The sequence below is a fragment of the Anolis sagrei genome, chromosome 11, assembly GCF_037176765.1.
Source record: "Anolis sagrei isolate rAnoSag1 chromosome 11, rAnoSag1.mat, whole genome shotgun sequence".
Classification (NCBI taxonomy): domain Eukaryota; kingdom Metazoa; phylum Chordata; class Lepidosauria; order Squamata; family Dactyloidae; genus Anolis; species Anolis sagrei.
Genome location: NC_090031.1, coordinates 18641477 through 18660603, shown reverse-complemented (window position 1 = coordinate 18660603; position 19127 = coordinate 18641477). Strand labels below are relative to the sequence as shown.

Genomic DNA, 19127 nt, shown 5'->3' with positions numbered 1-19127 from the left:
GAGAGAGATACAGATCTATATAAATATTAGATAGGCCTTGGGGTTCCTTCCAACTCTTGGATTGTATGATTGATTGATTAATAGCCAGCACTTGGGGTCCTTTCCAACTCTAGTATGATTGATTGATTGATTGATTGATAAATCCTTCTTACTTCCTTTCTTCCTTCCAGGGCAGGGACCTGCTCCCACTGCTGCAGGGCCTGCGTGCGGACAGCACCCGCCTGGAGGAGGCTCTGGGGGTCACCAAATGCAAGGAGAAGCCTGTGGCCTCAGTCCTGAGGGCCATGCTCCAGGGGCAACCCTCCATGCGACCTTCCGCAGAGTAGGTCCACCCCACCCCCGTTCTGGTTGGTTGAGGGGGAAATGGGGCTCGCAAGAGCGAGAGCGCACTGTGTTGCCAAACCCGCTGGCCCTTTTTCTGCTGCAGGGAGCTGGTGGAGCTTCCCTTCGTCCGAGAGGCCCTGATCCTTGCTGGGTCTCCCCTTGTCAAGGTCAAGAAGAGCCTCCCTCCGGGGTTACTAGAGGTCATCCTTGATGGCGGGATTCAGACGGTGCTAGGTAATTCCAACACATTTCTATAGGGCCTGGAGTCGGAATGCCAGATGCTAATGGCTTTCAGGTTGCCATTATTATTATTATTATTATTATTATTATTATTATTATTATTATTTTGTATTTCATCAAATAATAGTTGCACCCCCATTTGGGTGACAAAATTTAGTATTTTTTGCATTCCTCATGTAATAGCCGCACCCTCATTCTTGGGGTGCCCAAATTGGTATTGTTGTGTTTCTCACATAATAGTCGCACGTGCATTTTTGGGTTCCCAAATTTGGCATTTTTGTGTTCTTCACATAATAGTCATACCCCCACTTTTGGGGTGCTAAAATGGTCATTTCTGTGTTCCTCGCATAATAGTTGCACCTCTAGACCTGGCTTGTACCATGTAAATCCAGTACCAACACCTTGATTACGAAGGTTTACAGTGTCGACATGGCTGCCAGTTTCTTGCAGGTATTTATTGTCTACATGAGGAGGATTTCACAGATAAGTCCATCCCTTTGCCTTCCGCAGAATTCATGGTATCTTACCAAGACATAGAGGAGGCCCAAGAGAAGAGCATTGAGCGCCTTATCAGCCTCTTGAAGGAAGCCAAAGGTAGGCTTGTGTTGCTGTTGTGGCCAAACATTTAGAATAGCAGCCAAATGCCATATTTTCCCCGAAAATAAGGCAATTCCTTACATTAATTTAATTAGGGCTTATATTCAAGGGATGTCTTATTGTGCCTGTTCTCTGATGATAAAATCTAGTGTTCATTTACATAGAGAGGCATTTACTTTTTGTCCAAAGGCGTTCACCTTGGGGTTTACAAATAATTAATTATAATTTTTGTTAGTCTTTATTTTGTGTATTAATTGATAATGTTGATAATATTATTTATTTATAATTGAGACTGTATTAATACTATTATCTTTATAATTCCAAATGTAAGGGAAGTGCTAAATGCCTGCATTAAGTTGACACTGATCTGAAATGGGGCTTGTTTATGGGGTAATAATAATAATAATAATAATAATAATAATAATAATAATAATTTTATTTCTTGGGTTGTTGTAGGTTTTCTGGGCTATATGGCCATTTTTCTAGAGGCATTTTCTCCTGACGTTTCACCTGCATCTATGGCAAGCATCCTCAGAGGTAGCCTCACTACCTCTGAGGATGCTTGCCATAGATGCAGGCGAAACGTCAGGAGAAAATGCCTCTAGAACAACCCAGTGATTCCGGCCATGAAAGCCTTAGACAATGTTATTTCTTACCTGCCTCTCCTTGTGGCTGATAATAATAATATCTGTATAATAATAATAATAATAATAATAATAATAATAATGTTATTTCTTATCCTTCTCTCCTTGAGGCTAACAATAATCATATCCGTATAATAATAATAATAATTTTATTTCTTACCCGCCTCTCCTTGTGGCTTGTGATGGGTGGGTCACAACACAGCCAAAACACACAAACTCTGCAAAAATTCTAAAAACACACATATTATTAAAATGTAGTTCTACAAAAGATACATATTAAAACATATTTCCATAAATACATAGGGAGGAACACAGGGTGGGGCTTATATTTATTTTATTTATTTATTTCGGGTACTTTTACCTCGCCCTTCTCAACCCCCAAGGGGGGACTCAGGGTGGCTTACAAAAAGGTACAATTTGATGTCTGTACAAATTACACATAATGTACAAAACCATAGTTAAAACAATTATCACAGTTAAAAACAATCAAAACAATCAGTATATAACACATTAATAAAACTATTCTCATGCTCAGCGTTTGTCTTTCAGAGTTCCATAGTTCCATTCCATTAATCATTTCCTGACCATTGTCAAAGTCCTTTCTTTAACTTCCCGATTGTCCGAATGCCTGGTCCCAAATCCATGTTTTCAGTTTTTTCCTAAAGGAAAGGAGTGATGTTGCTGATCTAATTTCCCCGCGTAGTGAATTCCATAGGCAGGGGACCACCACCGAGAAGGCCCTGCTCCTTGCCCGCCAACCTCACTTGTGATAGAGGCGGGGTCGAGAGCAGGGCCTCCCCAGAAGATCTTAAACTCTGAGGTGGGACGTAGAGGGAGATCCGTTCGGAGAGATACACTGGGCCGGAGCCATATAGGGTTTTGTAGGTCAAAACCAGCACTTTGAATTGTGCTCGGAATTGGATCGGCAGCCAGTGGAGCTGACATAACAGGGGGGTAGTATGCTCCCTGTATGACGCTCCGGTGAGCAGTCTGGCTGCCTCCCGCTGGACTAATTGGAGTTTCCGAACAGTCTTCAAAGGCAATCCCATGTAGAGTGCGTTGCAGTAATCTAAACGGGATATAACAAGAGTGTGGACCACCGTGGCCAGATACGACTTCCCAAGGACGAGAGTCAGGCTTGGACTTATTTTTCGGTTGGGGTTTATCTTCAGGGAGGGAAAACAGGGTAGCGACCTACTTTTGCCCAGAACCTGGGATTTCAAAGAGGAACTAAAGGGGCCCGAAACAACAGCCTCTGGTCAGTCAGTAATGCAGCTGCAGTTTCTTTCCAGTGGTCAGTGTGGAGGCCTTCGTCGGACTCCTGGACCCTGTGACCCAGGCCATGGCGGACCATGTGGAGGCCCCCGAGGTCCAGTTAGCGGGGCTCTCCTTCCTGATGGAGGCCCTTGGCAGAGGTAGGGCAAGGCCCACCCCCACCAGCGGACCCTGGCCACAACCGGCCAATGACGCAATCAAGGGATCATCAGCATACCCATGTCATCACCTCCTTCAGTCTCGTGTCAACAGACTGGACCTTTAAAACAACCCATAACACTATGTAATCCAATTATTTTTGTTCCTGGGTTATCAATGCCATTTCCTAATTGGTCCTATTAGAAAAGCATGAGGAAAGTGTATTAAACTACACAAACTGTCTTTGCGGGAGGGACATCATCCTGCTATAAGCACATTTTGCTCTAGTTTTTCAATGGATGTCAACCAATTCAACCACAAAAACAACAACGTTTCTGGAGTAGAACAACTCCTTCCAAAGTAAAGACTGCACAATTAAACAAGAAATAAAGCTTTCAAACCAGGAACAAAAAAAATCAAATTTTGTTACATAGTATTATTATTATTATTAATTTTATTTGTATTATATTTTCTTATTTTTATTTATATTATTTACCAATGTTATTATATTTAATATTTATATCGCTTTTATATTTACTTATTACATTTAATTTTATTATTACATTAAATTATTATTATATATACTTATATTGCTATTATATTATTGTCATTATATTAACGATTGTTATTACAGTATGTCCAGAACCACAGTCCCAGGTTCAAACCACTGCAGTCTTTCCTACTTACTTTTCTTTCTCCCATTCTCCCTCCGTCTTAATCTTTCCTTCCCTCTTTTTCCTCCCTCCTTTCATTTTTCTCTCCTTCCCTTTCATTCCTTTTTATCCTTCCTATATTCCTATATAAGGGAAGCTCTTTTTCCTTAATTCCTTTCTTTTCTTCCTCCCTCCTTCCCTCCCTCCCTTTTTCTATATCCTTTTCTTTCTTTCTCCTTCTCTCCTTCCCTCCTTCCCTCCTCCTTTTCCTACCTCCTCTTTCTTCCTCCATTCCTTCCTTTCCCTTCCTTCCCTTCCCTTCTCCCTCCTTCCCTTTTTTCTTTCCCTCCTATCTTCCATCCTTCCCCTTTCTCCTTCCTTCCCTTTTTTCTCCTTCCTTCTTTCTTTCTTTCTCTCTCCCTCCCTCCCTCCCCTTTTTTCCTCCCTCCCTCCTTCTCTTTTTTCTCCTTCCTTCCTTCCTATCTTATTTACTTGCTTTCTTTTATCCCTTCCTTCCTTCCTTCCTTCCTTCCTTCCTTCCTTCCTCTTTCTTTCCTTCCCTTTTTCTTACTTTCTTCCTTTTCTTTCTCTGTCCCTTCTTTCTTCCTTCCCTCTCCTCCTGTTCTTTTCTTTTTCTCCCTCCCTCCTCCCTGTCTTCCTCTCTCCTTCGCTTCCTTCCTCATTTCTTCTTTTCCTTCTCTCCTTCCCTCCTTCCCTCCTCCTTTTCCTACCTCCTCTTTCTTCCTCCATTCCTTCCTTTCCCTTCCTTCCCTTCCTTTCTCCCTCCTTCCCTTTTTTCTTTCCTTCCTATCTTCCATCCTTCCCTTTTCTCCTTCCTTCCCTTTTTTCTCCTTCCTTCTTTCTTTCTTTCTCTCTCCCTCCCTCCCCTTTTTTCCTTCCTCCCTCCTTCTCTTTTTTCTCCTTCCTTCCTTCCTATCTTATTTCCTTGCTTTCTTTTTTCCCTTCCTTCCTCCTCCTTTCCTTCCCTTTTTCTTACATTCTTCCTTTTCTTTCTCTGTCCCTCCTTTCTTCCTTCCCTCTTCTCCTGTTCTTTTCTTTTTCTCCCTCCCTCCTCCCTGTCTTCCTCTCTCCTTCGCTTCCTTCCTCATTTCTTCTTTTCCTTCCTTCCTTCCTTCTCTCTGCCTCCATTTCTTTCTTTCTCCTACCTTCATTCCTTCCTTCCATTTTTCCTCGCCCCTTTCCCCCCTTTTCTACCTTCCCTTTCTTCTCGCCTTCCTTTCTTTTCTTCTTTTCCTTTCCTATCTTCCTTCTATCTTTTCCCTCCCTCCTTCCTTCCCTCCCTTTCTTCCTCCTTACTTCCAGTCTGGGTCTGCAGGAGGATGGTGTTTTTTCTGACAAGTCAATGCAATGGGGGAAAGGAGAGAGGGAGCTGGGCCTGGGGGTGATGGGGATGATGATGGGGATGATGGGAGATGACGCCATGTCCCTCTGCTCTGCTTTTGTGCAGCCATGGGGCAGCAGGACCTGACAGCAGAGCTGCTGTCCTGCAAGAGTGTCCTGAGCTCCCTCTTGGGCTCCCTCCGGCGCCACCAGGACAACGAGGCCCTGGCCTGGAGCACCGCCACCCTCTTCATGATGATGTCCACCAACGGTCAGTCAGGCCAAGCCAGGCCACACTCACTTTCCTTTCCCTTGATGCAGCCCTATCTCCAGGCTCCTGTCAATGGCTCTACTGCTGGCACTAGAAGCTTCTGATCTGCCCCATTTCTCCTCCTCCTGTGAGCATGGAGAGGAGGAAGATGTCTCCTGAGAGATACTTAGTTAGATAGATCGGCCCTTTCCTTTCCTATAATATTTGTACGTCTTCTCTAACTTTTCATACAGTCATAGAATGAAAGAGTTGGAAGATACCTCATGGGTCATCCAGTCCAACCCCATTCTGCCAAGAAGCAGGAATATTGCACTCAAATCACCCCTGACAGATGGCCATCCAGCCTCTGTTTAAAGCTTCCAAAGAAGGAGTCTCCACCATTGTTGAACGGCTCTCACAGTCAGGAAGTTCTTCCTCATGTTCAGACGGAATCTCCTCTCTTGTAGTTTGAAGCCATTGTTTCGTGTCCTAGTCTCCAGGAAAGCAGAAAACAAGCTTGCTCCCTCCTCCCTGTGGCTTCCTCTCACATATTTATACATGGCTATCATATCTCCTCTCAGCCTTCTCTTCTTCAGGCTAAACATGCCCAGTTCCTTAAGCCACTCCTCATAGGGCTTGTTCTCCAGACCCTTGATCATTTTAGTCGCCCTCCTCTAGACACATTCCAGCTTGTCAATATCTCTCTTGAATTGTGGTGCCCAGAATTGGACACAATATTCCAGGTGTGGTCTAACCAAAGCGAAATAGAGGGGTAGCATGACTTCCCTACATCTAGACACTAGGGCCAAAATCCCATTGGCTTTTTTTGCCGCCACATCGCATTGTTGGCTCATGTTTAACTTGTTGTCCACGAGGACTCCAATATCTTTTTCACACGTACTGCTCTTGAGCCAAGCATTGTTCCCCATTCTATATCTTTGCATTTCGTTTTTCTTGCCTAAGTGGAGTATCTTGCATTTGTCACTGTTGAACTTCATTGTGTTAGTTTTGGCCCATCTCTCTAATCTGTCAAGATCGTTTTGAATCCTGCTCCTGTCCTCTGGAGTATTGGCTATCCCTCCCAATTTGGTGTCGTCTGCAAACTTGATGATCCTGCCTTCTAGCCCTTCATCTAAGTCATTAATAAAGATGTTGAACAGGACCGGGCCCAGGACGGAACCCTGCTTGTGGCACTCCACTTGTCACTTCTTTCCAGGATGAAGAGGAAGCCTTGGGGAGAATCACACTCTGGGTTCGTCCATTTAACCAATTACTGATCCACCTCACCGTATTTTTGCCTAGCCCACATTGGACTAGTTTCCTTGCCAGAAGGTCATGGGGGACCTTGTCAAAGGCCTTCCTGAAACCCAGGTACGCTACATCCACAGCATTCCCCGCATCTACCCAGCTTGTAGCTCTATCGAAGAAAGAGATCAGATTAGTCTGGCATGACTTTTCAAGCTCTTGTGAATTGCTGGAGCTCAATGGCTCTACTGTTGGGCACTGGAAGCATTTGGTCTGTTGAACTGCCCCTTCTATTCTCCTGTGATCATGGAGAGAAGCAAGATGTCTCCTGAGAGATAGTAATACAGTGTTCCCTCACTTATCGCGGGTGTAACATTCCAGGACCATCCATGAAAAGTGAAAATCCGCAAAGTAGGGACAATATATCTCACATTCCGAGGGTGAACAGAAGGGAGAGAGATTTAAAGGCACCACACACTTTTTTTTTTTTTTTTTGGCTAGCTATCTCTGCTTTGCTTAGCAATCTCTCTTGATTGGCTGCCTCTCTCCCAAGGCGGAGGGTGAAATCCCCTTCCACACTCCATCGTTGCCAGGAGTCCAGATTAGAACGCCGCTCTGGGCAACAGCAACCATTCATAAACTGGGAGGCAAAAACCCGCCAAACAGCGAGTCCACGAAAACCGAACTGCGAAGTAGCGAGGGAACACTATAATAATAATAATGATAATAATAATAATACACTTTATTTATATGCCACTCTATCTCCCCAAGGGGACACATATATAGGCAAACATTCAATGCCTTGTATACAGTGAACAATGACGTACAATAGACAAACAAAGGCAAAGGTTCCCTTTCCATCTCCGGTGTCTGGAGGCAGTGCTCAACTCTGGCCAATGGGAGGTGCTTTTGTTCCATTTTCCATGCCAAGCAGCCTGTTGTCCGTAGACCCTCCTGGTCGTGTTTGCCAGCATGGCTGCATGGGTGCCCTTTACCTTCCCGCCGAGGCGGTACCTATTGATCTACTCACATTACATGTTTTTGAACTGCTAGGTTGGCAGGAGCTAGGAGCTTAGATGAATAGCAGTGCCCTCTAGCTTTCCTATCTAGTTATGTAGTTCTTTGAAGGAAGTCTTGTATACCGTTTCAAGCTTGGCTCTGCTCCTGTAAATGGCCAAAGCTCAATGGCTCTACTGCTGGCACTAGAAGCTTGGAGGGTGAGACTGGAAACAATGACATGGATATGCAGATGATCCCATAATTTATTTCATGTCCAGTTGGTATATCAAACAAACCATATATTTGAACCCAATTGCTACGTGGATGGAGCGTATCTGAATTTCAGGAAGGCCTTCCTTTGACAAGGCCCCCCATGACCTTCTGGCAATGAAACTAGTCCAATGTGAGCTAGGCAAAACTACGGTTAAGTGAATCTGTAATTGGTTAAGCGAATGAACCCAGAGGGTGATTCTCCCCAAGGCTTCCTCTTAATCCTGGAAAGAAGTGATGAGTGGAGTGCCACAAGCAAGGTTCCTGCTCAGGATCTTCATTAATGACTTAGATGAAGGATTCGAAGGCAGGATCATCAAGTTTGCAGACAGGACCAAATGGGGAGGGAGAGCCAATACTCTGGAAGACAGGAGCAGAATTCAAAATGATCTTCACAGATTAGAGAGACGAAACGAACACAAGGAAGTTCAAGGGTGACAAATGCCTTTTTAACTTTAAATTATAAAGACGTCTCGTCAAGATAATTTTAATCCTGGGCGTTTCCAACTGGTACACACTCCGCAGATGCTCCCAACATTCTCTCGCTGTTGTAGGATTCCTCAGATACGTGAGTTGGCTATCTTCCACAGCAAGAATAATGATTGCTTTACATTTCTCATCGTTCCTCAATTCCGCTGCATTCGCCCCTGCTCCTGGAGGATTCTCAACAATGTCCCATAAATTCTCTCTGATGAGAAAATACTTCAACTTCACTGCCCACGATGAGTAGTTGGAAGAATTCAGTCTCTCTAGTGGCAAACCACCACTCCCGCTTTGAGACATATCTTCCAATCTTTTCTTTCAACAAACACAACCACTAAACAGTCTTTATAGAAACTCTGAGCTTTAGAGTCTCCTAGATGGGGCTGCTGGTACTGCTGGTACGGCTGGCATGGCTGGGCCCATAACCCATGTCTCAGCTATAGTGTTGCTGCTTTAAAGTTGGGATTGATTCCAGGCATCCAAACCCCCTTTCCGGAAGCTGCACCCTGTTGCCCAAGGAGAACAATCAACAGAAGACAAACTCTCTTCCAATAAAGAAATGTTTATATACAATAGTCACAAAAATAGTTTTAATCCTCCATCCTCAAGCAAACCTTTCTTCAGCTTCTTCAGCAATCTCTTCTTCTTGCTCTTGCTCTACTCAATACTCTCCAGTCTCTTCTCTACATTCTCTTCTCTCTACAATACACAGTGCTTAGTCCCAATTTGTAGCATCTAATCTATCACAGGTGGCTTGACAGTTGCTCTTCATGCAATGCTTGGACATGGTCCTTACAAATACTTACTCACTTTTTCACTTAAGAAATGACTCAGTTGATATAAAACTCTGACATGTAGTTCTTTCAATAAATAACTTTTCAAGCTCTTGTGAATTGCTGGAGCCCAATGGCTCTACTGCTCGCGCTAGAAGTGTTAGAGAAATAGATAGATAGATAGATAGATAGATAGATAGGCACTTTCCTTTCCTATAAAGTCTTTTGTAGCTTTTCAAGCTCGACTCTGCTCCTGTAATAATTGCTAAAGCTCATGCGGAACTGCTTCTTTTGCTCTTCTCCTGTGAGCATGGAGAGAGGCGAGATGTCTCCTGAGGGATAGTTAGATAGTAATATATTTCTTTGAATAATGTATTGTATAATCTTTTCAAGCTTGACTCTGATGCTGAGCTGCTAAACTTGATGACTGAAAGCTCACAGGTTTGAAACCAGGGAGCGGGGTAAGCTCCCACTGTTAGCCCCAGCTTCTGCCATCCTAGCAGTTCAAAAACATGCAAATGTGAGTAGATCAATAAGTACTGCTCCAGCAGGAAGGTAATGGTGCTCCATGCAGTCATGCCAGTGGCCACATGGCCTTGGAGGTGTCAACTATAATAATTGCTCATTGCCTCTACTGCTGGCACTAGAAGCTTCTGGATTACCTCTTTTGTTCTCCTTCTGTGAGCGTAAAGAGGGGCAAGATGTTACCTGAGAGATGGATAGATAGATAGATAAATCGATAGATAGATAGTAATGCAATTCTTTGAATAAGGTCTTGTATAATCTTTTCAGGCTTGACTGATGCTGTAATAATTGCTCACTGACTCTACTGCTGGCACTATAAGCTTCTGGACTGCCTCTTTTGTTCTCCTCCTCTGAGCATGGAGAGGGGCAAGATGTCGCCAGGGAGATGGATAGATTGATAGATCGGCCCTTTTCCTTTCCTATATTGTTACACCGCTCTCTGAATGAAGTCTTTTCTTTCTCAGCGGTGGCTGCGGAGGCGCTGCGGGAGGCGGGAGTCTTCTCGGAAATGCTGTCTGCCCTACACCGCTTCGCCCACAACAAGGAGGTCTGCCTCTCCTGCTGCGGAGTCATTTGGAGCCTGATGGCCAGCCGTGAGTATGGGACTCAGATGCGGTCCTCATCGAGGTCGCTGATAAGCAGGTGGGGGGCATTGGTGGAAGAAAGCCCTCCCCTCTTGGCTCCTCTGCGTGACTGTCACTCCCTTCTCTCCTCCAATCCCCTGCTTGCACTTAGAGTGACCCTCCTCAGGGACACGCCCCTTTTTATTCAAATATATCTGTTCTCTCCTCCAATCCCCTTCCTCCTCAGCGACACAAACCTTTTTATTCAAATGCCTTTCTGTTCCCTCCTCCAATCTCCTTCCATCTCGGAGACACGCCCCCTTTTATTCAAATACCTCTCTGTTCCCTCCTCCAATCCCCTTCCTTCTCGGAGACACGCCCCCTTTTATTCAAATGCCTCTCTGTTCCCTCCTCCAATCCCCTTCCTTCTAAAGGACACGCTCATTTTTATTCAAATCATCTTCAATGTAAAAGATAGAAGGGGAGAACAGGGAAGAATCTGCATAAAAAGGGGCGTGTCCTTCAGAAGTGTCAGCCTAACAAGGAAGGGGATTGGAGGAGAGCAGAGGGAGACATTTGCATCAGGAGGCCTCTCTGTGTGTGTGTCCAGTGACGAACCCGGCCGCAGTCCCGCTGAAGGAGGCCCTGGAGGCTGTGGCCCTCGTCCTTCACGGCAACATGGAGCACGGTGAAGTGGCCGAAGCCGCCTGCTGCGCTTTCTGGGCCCTGGCCCTTCATGGTGAGCAGACTCCGCTTGTGGCCATCTGTTGGGAGGGCTTTGGGGGTGCCTTCCTTTATGGCAGAAGGAATTGGGTTGGACTGGGTGGTCTCTGGGGGGTCCCTTCTGACTAGAGCCCTTCTTCTCCTAATGCCTATGAGGCTGGGTGGGCATCTGTCGGGAGGGATTGGATGGGGTCCCTTCCAACTCTGGGATTCTATATCTATTTTATATACAGATATCTATCATATCTATGGCCATCTATATATGGCTGGATGGCCATCAATCTATGGCTGGATGGCCATCTGTTTGGAAGGCTTTCATGGTGTCTTGGAGGGCCTTTCATATTTCCTCTCACCTCTAGGATTCTATATCTATTATATATACAGCTATCTATCTCATTCACATATATCTATCTGTCCATCCATCAATCTGTCCATCTATCTATTCATCCATCTATCCATCCATATCATCTGTCTGTCCATCTGTCTGTCCATCTATCCCTCTATCTACCCATCTATCTGTCTGTCTGTCTGTCTGTCTATATCCATCCATCCATCCATCTACCCATCCATCTACGAATCTATCTGTCAATCTATCCATCCATCCATCTATCTATCCACACATCCATCCATCCATCCATCCATCCATCCATCCATCCATCTACGAATCTGTCAATCTATCCATCCATCCATCCATCCATCCATCCATCCATCTATCTATCCACACATCCATCCATCCATCCATCTATCTACCCATCCATCTACGAATCTATCTGTCAATCTATCCATCCATCCATCCATCCATCCATCCATCCATCTATCTATCCATGCATCTATTCATGCATCCATTTATCCATCCATCCATCTATCCATCCATCGATCCACTGTCCAGGTATCCATGCATCTATCTATCTATCTATCTATCTATCTATCTATCCATCCACCCACCCACCCACCCACCCATCTACCATCCATCCACACATCTACCATCTACCCATGCATCTATCTATCTATCTATCTATCTATCTATCTATCTATCCATCCATCCATCCATCCATCCATCCATCCATCCATCTATCTATCTATCTATCTATCTATCCACCCATCTATTATATCTGTGACTGGATGTCTATCAGTTGGGAGAGATCAAATTGTTTTTTTCCTTTATGGCAAAAAGAAAGGGGTTGGACTGGGTGGCCCTCTTGGGGTGCCCCTATATCAATCATCAATCCATAGATCTCTATCTATCATATCTATGGCTGGATGGCCATCTGTTGGGAGGGCTTTGGTTGTGCCTTCCTTTATGCAGAAAGAAGGGGGTTGGACTGGGTGGCCCCCTTGGGGTGCCCCTTCTTACTCTAGAGCCCTATTTCTCCTTGAACCCTTATAATGCCCATGAGGCTGGATGACCATCTGTCGGGGGGGATCAGATGGGGTTCATCTGGCAGAAAGGTGATGGGACTGGATGGCCTTTGGGGGGGGGGGCGTGTTTCTTCGAACTCTGGGATTCTGCTATTTGCCCAATGCGGGAACAGCCATGATTGCCATTGCCTGATGCCTGGCTGCAGGTATTGCGGAGGAAGAGGCCCACGACCCGTACGCCTTGCTGCTGATGGAGGCTCTTCGGCGGCACAAGGAGCGCCCCGTCCTGGCCAAGAACGCCTGCCTGGCCCTGGCCGCCCTCCTCCGGACCTCAGGTATCAGGGGAAAGGGGGAAGGCATGGGAAGAGGAGGCAAAGGAAGAAGAAAGGGTGGCTCTCCCCAAAGCGTTCTGGGCCCATAACCCTTGGTTGGGAATCAGAGCTGTTAGGCTCAAAATAACCCTCAGTTGGGGTGATGCCACCAAAAACACAGCAGAGCGCCAGAAGCAGAAGCTGATGCGTGGTGAGCCAGGATCCGCTTCCATTCAACAGGATGGAACAGGATTACACAGACAGAACTTCAGGTTCAAAATATTTATTGAATATTGAACTTTAGGTTCACAATATATTTACTGAAGTAAAAAGACATCCATTCTAGATAAAAAAGGGTCATGGAGCTAACCACTAGGGTTGAATGAAAAGTAATGCCTCCACCTTCGTAACTCCTCAACAGATGGCAGTGCTGGTATGTGGCAGGTATTGGCTTGTTCAGTAGACTCTCCTCTACAGTTCCATTTTGGCGGGAAGCCTTAGCATTGAACAGACCTTCGTAACTCTTCAAGAGATGGCAGTGCTGGTGTGCGGCAGGTACTGGCTTGTTCAGTAGACTCATCTACAGTTCCATTTTGGCAAGAAACCTTAGCATTGAGCAGACCTTCGTAACGCCTCAACAGATGGCAGTACTGGTATGTGGCTGGTACTGGCTTGTTCAGTAGACTCTCCTCTACAGTTCCATTTTGGCAGGAAACCTTAGCATTGAGCAGACCTTCGTAACGCCTCAACAGATGGCAGTACTGGTATGTGGCTGGTACTGGCTTGTTCAGTAGACTCTCCTCTACAGTTCCTTTTTGGTGGGAAGCCTTAGCATTGAACAGACCTTGGTAACTCCTCAACAGATGGCAGTACTGGTATGTGGCAGGTACTGGCTTGTTCAGTAGACTCTCCTCTACAGTTCCATTTTGGTGGGAAGCCTTAGCATTGAATAGACCTTCGTAACTCCTCAACAGATGGCAGTACTGGTATGTGGCAGGTACTGGCTTGTTCAGTAGACTCTCCTCTACAGTTCCATTTTGACGGGAAGCCTTAGCATTGAATGGTTGTGTTGTTAAAGTGCCAAGTATGGAACCCTGCAAAGACGGTCGGTCAATGCGGCTTAAGCAACGTGCAGTAATTGAATTCTTGACATCAGAAGGTGTCACCCCAAAGGAGATTCATCCGAGAATGCAAGCTTTTTATGGTGATTATGTTGATGTGAGTACTGTGCGTCATTGGGCGAGTAAGTTTAAAGATGTTGAGGTGGGAACACCTGACTTGCGTGACAAACAAAGAGTTGGACATCCTGTGACAGCAACCACCGAGTTTCACAAGCAAAAGGTTGACAGATTGATTCAGGATGATCGTCATATCTCTCAGAGAGAAATTTCAAGCATAATCGGCATTTCACAAGAACGTGTGGGTCACATTATTGCTTTGCTTGGCTATCAGAAGATCTGTGCACGATGGGTAATCAGGATGCTGACGCCTGAAATTAGCGCGCACCACAGCAGAACTTCAAAGACTGGATCTCAACACAGTATGACATCCTCCATACAGTCCAGATTTAGTACCACCTGACTTCCATCTGTTCCCGATAATGAAAGAAGATCTGCGGGGACATCATTATGCTTCTGATGAAGATGTTGAGAGAACTAGTTGCGGAAACAGAGTGCCGACTTCTTCTGTGACAGCTTCAGGAAACTTGTTCATCATTGGCAGAAATGTATCCAACTGTCTGGTGATTATGTGGAAAAGTGAATAGTGGTTGAGAGAACCGTGAGACACTGGTTGCGTAAACAGAATGTCGACTTCTTCTGTGACTGCTTCAGGAAACTTGTTCATCATTGGCAGAAGTGTATCCAATTATCTGGTGATTATATGGAAAACGAAATAGTAGTTGAGAGAACCGTGAGACGCTGGTTGCGGAAACAGTGTCGACTTCTTCTTTGACGGCTTCAGGAAACTTGCTCATTATTGGCAGAAATGTATCCAATTGTCTGGTGATTATGTGGAAAACTGAATAGTAGTTAAGAGAACCGTGAGAAACTGGTTGCGGAAACAGAGTGTCGACTTCTTCTTTGACGGCTTCAGGAAACTTGCTCATTGTTGGCAGAAATGTATCCAATTGTCTGGTGATTATGTCGAAAAGTGAAAAGTAGTAGTTGAAGAGGACATTGTAAGGATTATTTCTGCGTTTGATTTATTAAAATATTCCCATCCAAACCCAAGTAACGAAGGTGGAGGCATTACTTTTCATTCAACCCTCGTAGCTTACTAAGCTCATCTTCTAAAGAAGGCAAAAGGATAAATTATCAAAAGTATCCATGCAGCTACATTTTGCCTGGAGAAAGGCAAAATGCGTCCTCACAGGAAGGGAGACAAAGGCAGAGAGAGGGCGATACAGAATCACCTTTAAAGAGGAAGTTACCTCATCCATCACAAATTCCATTGCTACGTCTTCAAAGAGGAGGAGATAGTGGCAAGCAAGAAGAGTCAAGGCAGGAATGTGAGGCGAGGAATCCCTCATTCTAATCCTATATCTAAGTCTAGCTGCTCATTGAGGACTGGAGACTTGCGCAGTCCAGGGAGGAAACCCAAGACTCTCTCCCTTAGACCTCTCGGGATTCCGCTTCATCCTGACCGACGCGACGGGGAGCGGGATGAGCCTCTTGAAGGAGATCTACCGGCTGCACCGCGAAGACCCCGAAGTCGTGGAGGACCTCTGCCTCCTCGTCCAGGAGATGCTCAAATACGGTGGGCAGCCAAGGCGGGGAAAGATCTCATGACAGTGTTCTAACTTTCTTTAGTTGAGTAGAAACCAGGTAGCAAGCAGACTTATTTTGTTGCTGGGAGCAAAGGACAGGGTGGCCATAGTGCTCACAATTCCATAGCATAAACCCTTGTGCCAGATGAACTGCTGACCTGAAGGTCAGCGGTTCAAATTCGCAAGACGGGGAGAGCTCCCAACTGTCAGCCCCAGCTTCCCATATAGGGACAGGATGGGAACACATGCGGGTAATATCCTAGCAGACGGCGAAGTCTCTCACATCAGAAGCGACTTACAGTTTACTATTGTTATTGTTACTGTGGAGCCCCTGGCGGCGCAGTGGGTTAAACCATTGGACTGCTAAACTTGATGACCGAAAGGTTTGAATCCAGGGAGTGGGCTGAGCTCCCACTGTTAGCCCCAGCTTCTGCCAACCTAGCAGTTCAAAAACATGCAAATGTGAGTATAGAATCATAGAATCAAAGAGTTGGAAGAGACCTCATGGGCCATCCAGTCCAACCCCCTGCCAAGAAGCAGGAATATTGCATTCAAATCACCCCTGACAGATGGCCATCCAGCCTCTGCTTAAAAGCTTCCAAAGAAGGAGCCTCCACCACACTCCGGGGCAGAGAGTTCCACTGCTGAACGGCTCTCACAGTCAGGAAGTTCTTCCTAATGTTCAGATGGAATCTCCTCTCTTGTAGTTTGAGTAGATCAATAGGTACTGCTCCAGCGGTGCTCCATGCAGTCATGCCAGTGGCCGCATGACCTTGGAGGTGTCTACAGACAATGCCGGCTCTTTGACTTAGAAATGGAGCATCAGAGTCCCAGAGTTGGACACAACTAGATTTAATGTCAGGGGAATACCTTTACCTTTACTATTGTTATTATTATCGAATCATAATAGCTGGAAGGGACCCCAGGGGCCATCTAATCCAACCCCCTTTGGCTAGGAAGGGAAAGCACCATCAAAGCCCTCCCAACAGATGGCCATCTCCCCTTCACCCTGCACTGAAACGCCTCTCTTCTTCTCTTCTTCCTTTCTGAACTGCAGACGGAATCGTGGTGGAGATGGCCTCCCAGAACATGGCGGAAATGCTCAGCGAAATGAAGGACCGGTTCACTTCCAGCCTGGTCAGTAAGCCACTCAATGATCATCCCAAAGGCGCAGAATAGTACAATTATATTAGAATTATAATACTATATTATTATATAATATCCTAATATTGTTATTATATATATATATATAATTTTTATATATATAATTTATATATATTTATGTATGTCACATTTTTGTTCCTGGGTTATCAATGTCATTTCCTAATTGGTTCTATCATAAAAATGCGGAAAAGGTTTATTAAACTGCAGAAACATCCCGCTAGAGCAGATATGGCTCTAGTTTCCCAATGACTATGTGTTGTCAAAGGCTTTCAGGGCCGGAATCACTGGGTTGCTGTAAGTTTTTCGGGCTGTTTAGCCATGTTCCAGAAGCATTCTCTCCTGACGTTTCACCCACATCTATGGCAGGCATCCTCAGAGGTTGTGAGGTCTGTTGGAAACTAGGAAAATTGAGTTTATATCCCTGAGGAATGATGTACAGGGTGGGAGAAAGAACTTTTGTCTGTCGCAGGCAAGTATGAAGCTTGCAAATGGACACCTTGATTTGCATTGAATGGCATAGCAGTTTTCAGGGCTAGCTAATCGCCTCCCAACAAAGGATTCCCCCAGGCACGAATCAGCCAGTCTTTGAAGCTTCGAGGCCATTCAATACTAATCAAGGTGGCTATTTGCAACATTCACACCTACCTCCAACAGACAATTATTATTGTTTAATGTATTGTCGAAGGCTTTCATGGCCGGAATCACTGGGTTGTTTTAGGTTTTTCGGGCTATATGGCCATGGTCTAGAGGCATTCTCTCCTGACATTTCGCCTGCATCTAAGGCAAGCATCCCCCCACCCTGGATATTATTCCACCGATATATAAACCTCACTTTGCTAGTTTCCAGCAGACCTCACAACCTCTGAGGATGCCAGCCATAGATGTGGGTGAAACGTCAGGAGAGAATGCTTCTGGAACATGACTATACAGCCCAGAAAAGGCACAGCAACCCAGTGATTCTGGCCATGAAAGCCTTCGAGAATACCATAAGGGCCAGCTCATACCTCCCAACAAAGGATTCCCCCAGGCAGCAAGTTTCAAGATGTTGAGACCTTCTGCTGTCAAGAATTCAGTGGCTGCACGTTGCTTAAGTTGCACTGACTGACCGTCTTTGCAGGGTTCCATACTTGGCACTTTAACAACACAACCGTTCAATGCTAAGGCTTCCTGCCAAAACTGAACTGTAGAGGAGAATCTACTGAACAAGCCAGTACGTGTCACATACCAGTACTGCCATCTGTTGAGGAGTTACGAAGGTGGAGGCATTACTTTTCATTCAACCCTCATAATAGTAATAATAATACCAGATAATAAATTCATTAGTAAAGGTGAAAAGGCCAAGCAATGGACACCTAATACCTGTTGCCGTTTCGCCTGCTTTTCTCTCTCTCTTCAGGAAATTGTCGATCTGGCTGAAAAAGCGCTTGCCAAGCTGCGCAAGACGGTGAGCCATTTCCAAATACGATTTATTTAGAAAAATAAATTCCTCAACAGCTTGGAAATTATCCTATTCAAAATAATAATACTAATAATAATAATAGATTTGGAAATTATCTAATTTATAGTACTAATACCAATAACAATACACTTAGTACTAATACTAATAATAATACACTTGGAAAATATAAAATAGTAATAATAATCAACTTGGAAATTATTCTATTAATATTATTAATAATAATAATAATAATAATAATCTTGGAAATTATCCTATTTAAAATAATAACAATAATGGAGATTATCTAATTTAAAATAATAATAATAATAATAATACACTTGGAAAATATAAAATAATAGTAATAATAATACACGGAAATTATTCTATTAATAATAATAATAATCATCTTGGAATTATAATAATAATGGAAATTGTCTAATTTAAAATAATAATAATAATAATAATAATAATAATACACTTGGAAAATATAAAATAGTAATAATAATACACTTGGAAAATATCCTATTAATAATAATAATAATAATAATCTTGGAAATTATCCTATTTAAAATAATTACAATAATGGAAATTATCTAATTTAAAATAATAATAGCAATGATAACAATAATAATACACTTGGAAAATATAAAATAACAGTAATAATTATTGGAAATTATCTTATTTAAAATACTACTAGTACTACTACTACTAATAATAATATTCTTGGAAAATATAAAACAAGAGTAATAATAACACTTGGAGATTATCCTATTTATAATAATGATAATAACACACTTTTTTCCCTCCTTGCTTCCTTCCCATAGGACACTTGAGTTCGTCCTTTTCTGCATCTACTTCCAGAGAAATGGTTGCGGGGGACATCTATTTTCTGTTGCGGTGGGGCGTTTAATTTATGAAATTTAGGGGTTTACAAATGTTGTTATTAAAGTGTTGTTATACGTTGTCAATCAACGCACATGTCTTGATTTTGCAGAACCTGCTTACTGACCTGGGAAAACAATATAAGGAATTCCACAAAGATGGA

At 44.0% G+C, this 19127-nt stretch overlaps 1 protein-coding gene across 1 annotated transcript in view; it reads left to right on the top strand.

Moving 5' to 3' along the window:
• The window catches only part of STKLD1 (serine/threonine kinase like domain containing 1), a 30271-nt gene extending 11221 nt beyond the window's left edge, over positions 1-19050 (top strand). Inside the window, exons 9-20 of the mRNA XM_067471988.1 lie at positions 171-322; positions 428-558; positions 1075-1158; positions 3098-3220; positions 5340-5483; positions 10222-10350; positions 10931-11059; positions 12609-12737; positions 15330-15470; positions 16538-16617; positions 18041-18088; positions 18907-19050. Of these exons, the coding sequence (XP_067328089.1) occupies positions 171-322; positions 428-558; positions 1075-1158; positions 3098-3220; positions 5340-5483; positions 10222-10350; positions 10931-11059; positions 12609-12737; positions 15330-15470; positions 16538-16617; positions 18041-18088; positions 18907-18915 (1299 nt within the window). The 3' untranslated portion in view covers positions 18916-19050. The remainder of the gene's footprint in view (positions 1-170; positions 323-427; positions 559-1074; positions 1159-3097; positions 3221-5339; positions 5484-10221; positions 10351-10930; positions 11060-12608; positions 12738-15329; positions 15471-16537; positions 16618-18040; positions 18089-18906) is intronic.
• Positions 19051-19127: the final 77 nt, after the last annotated feature.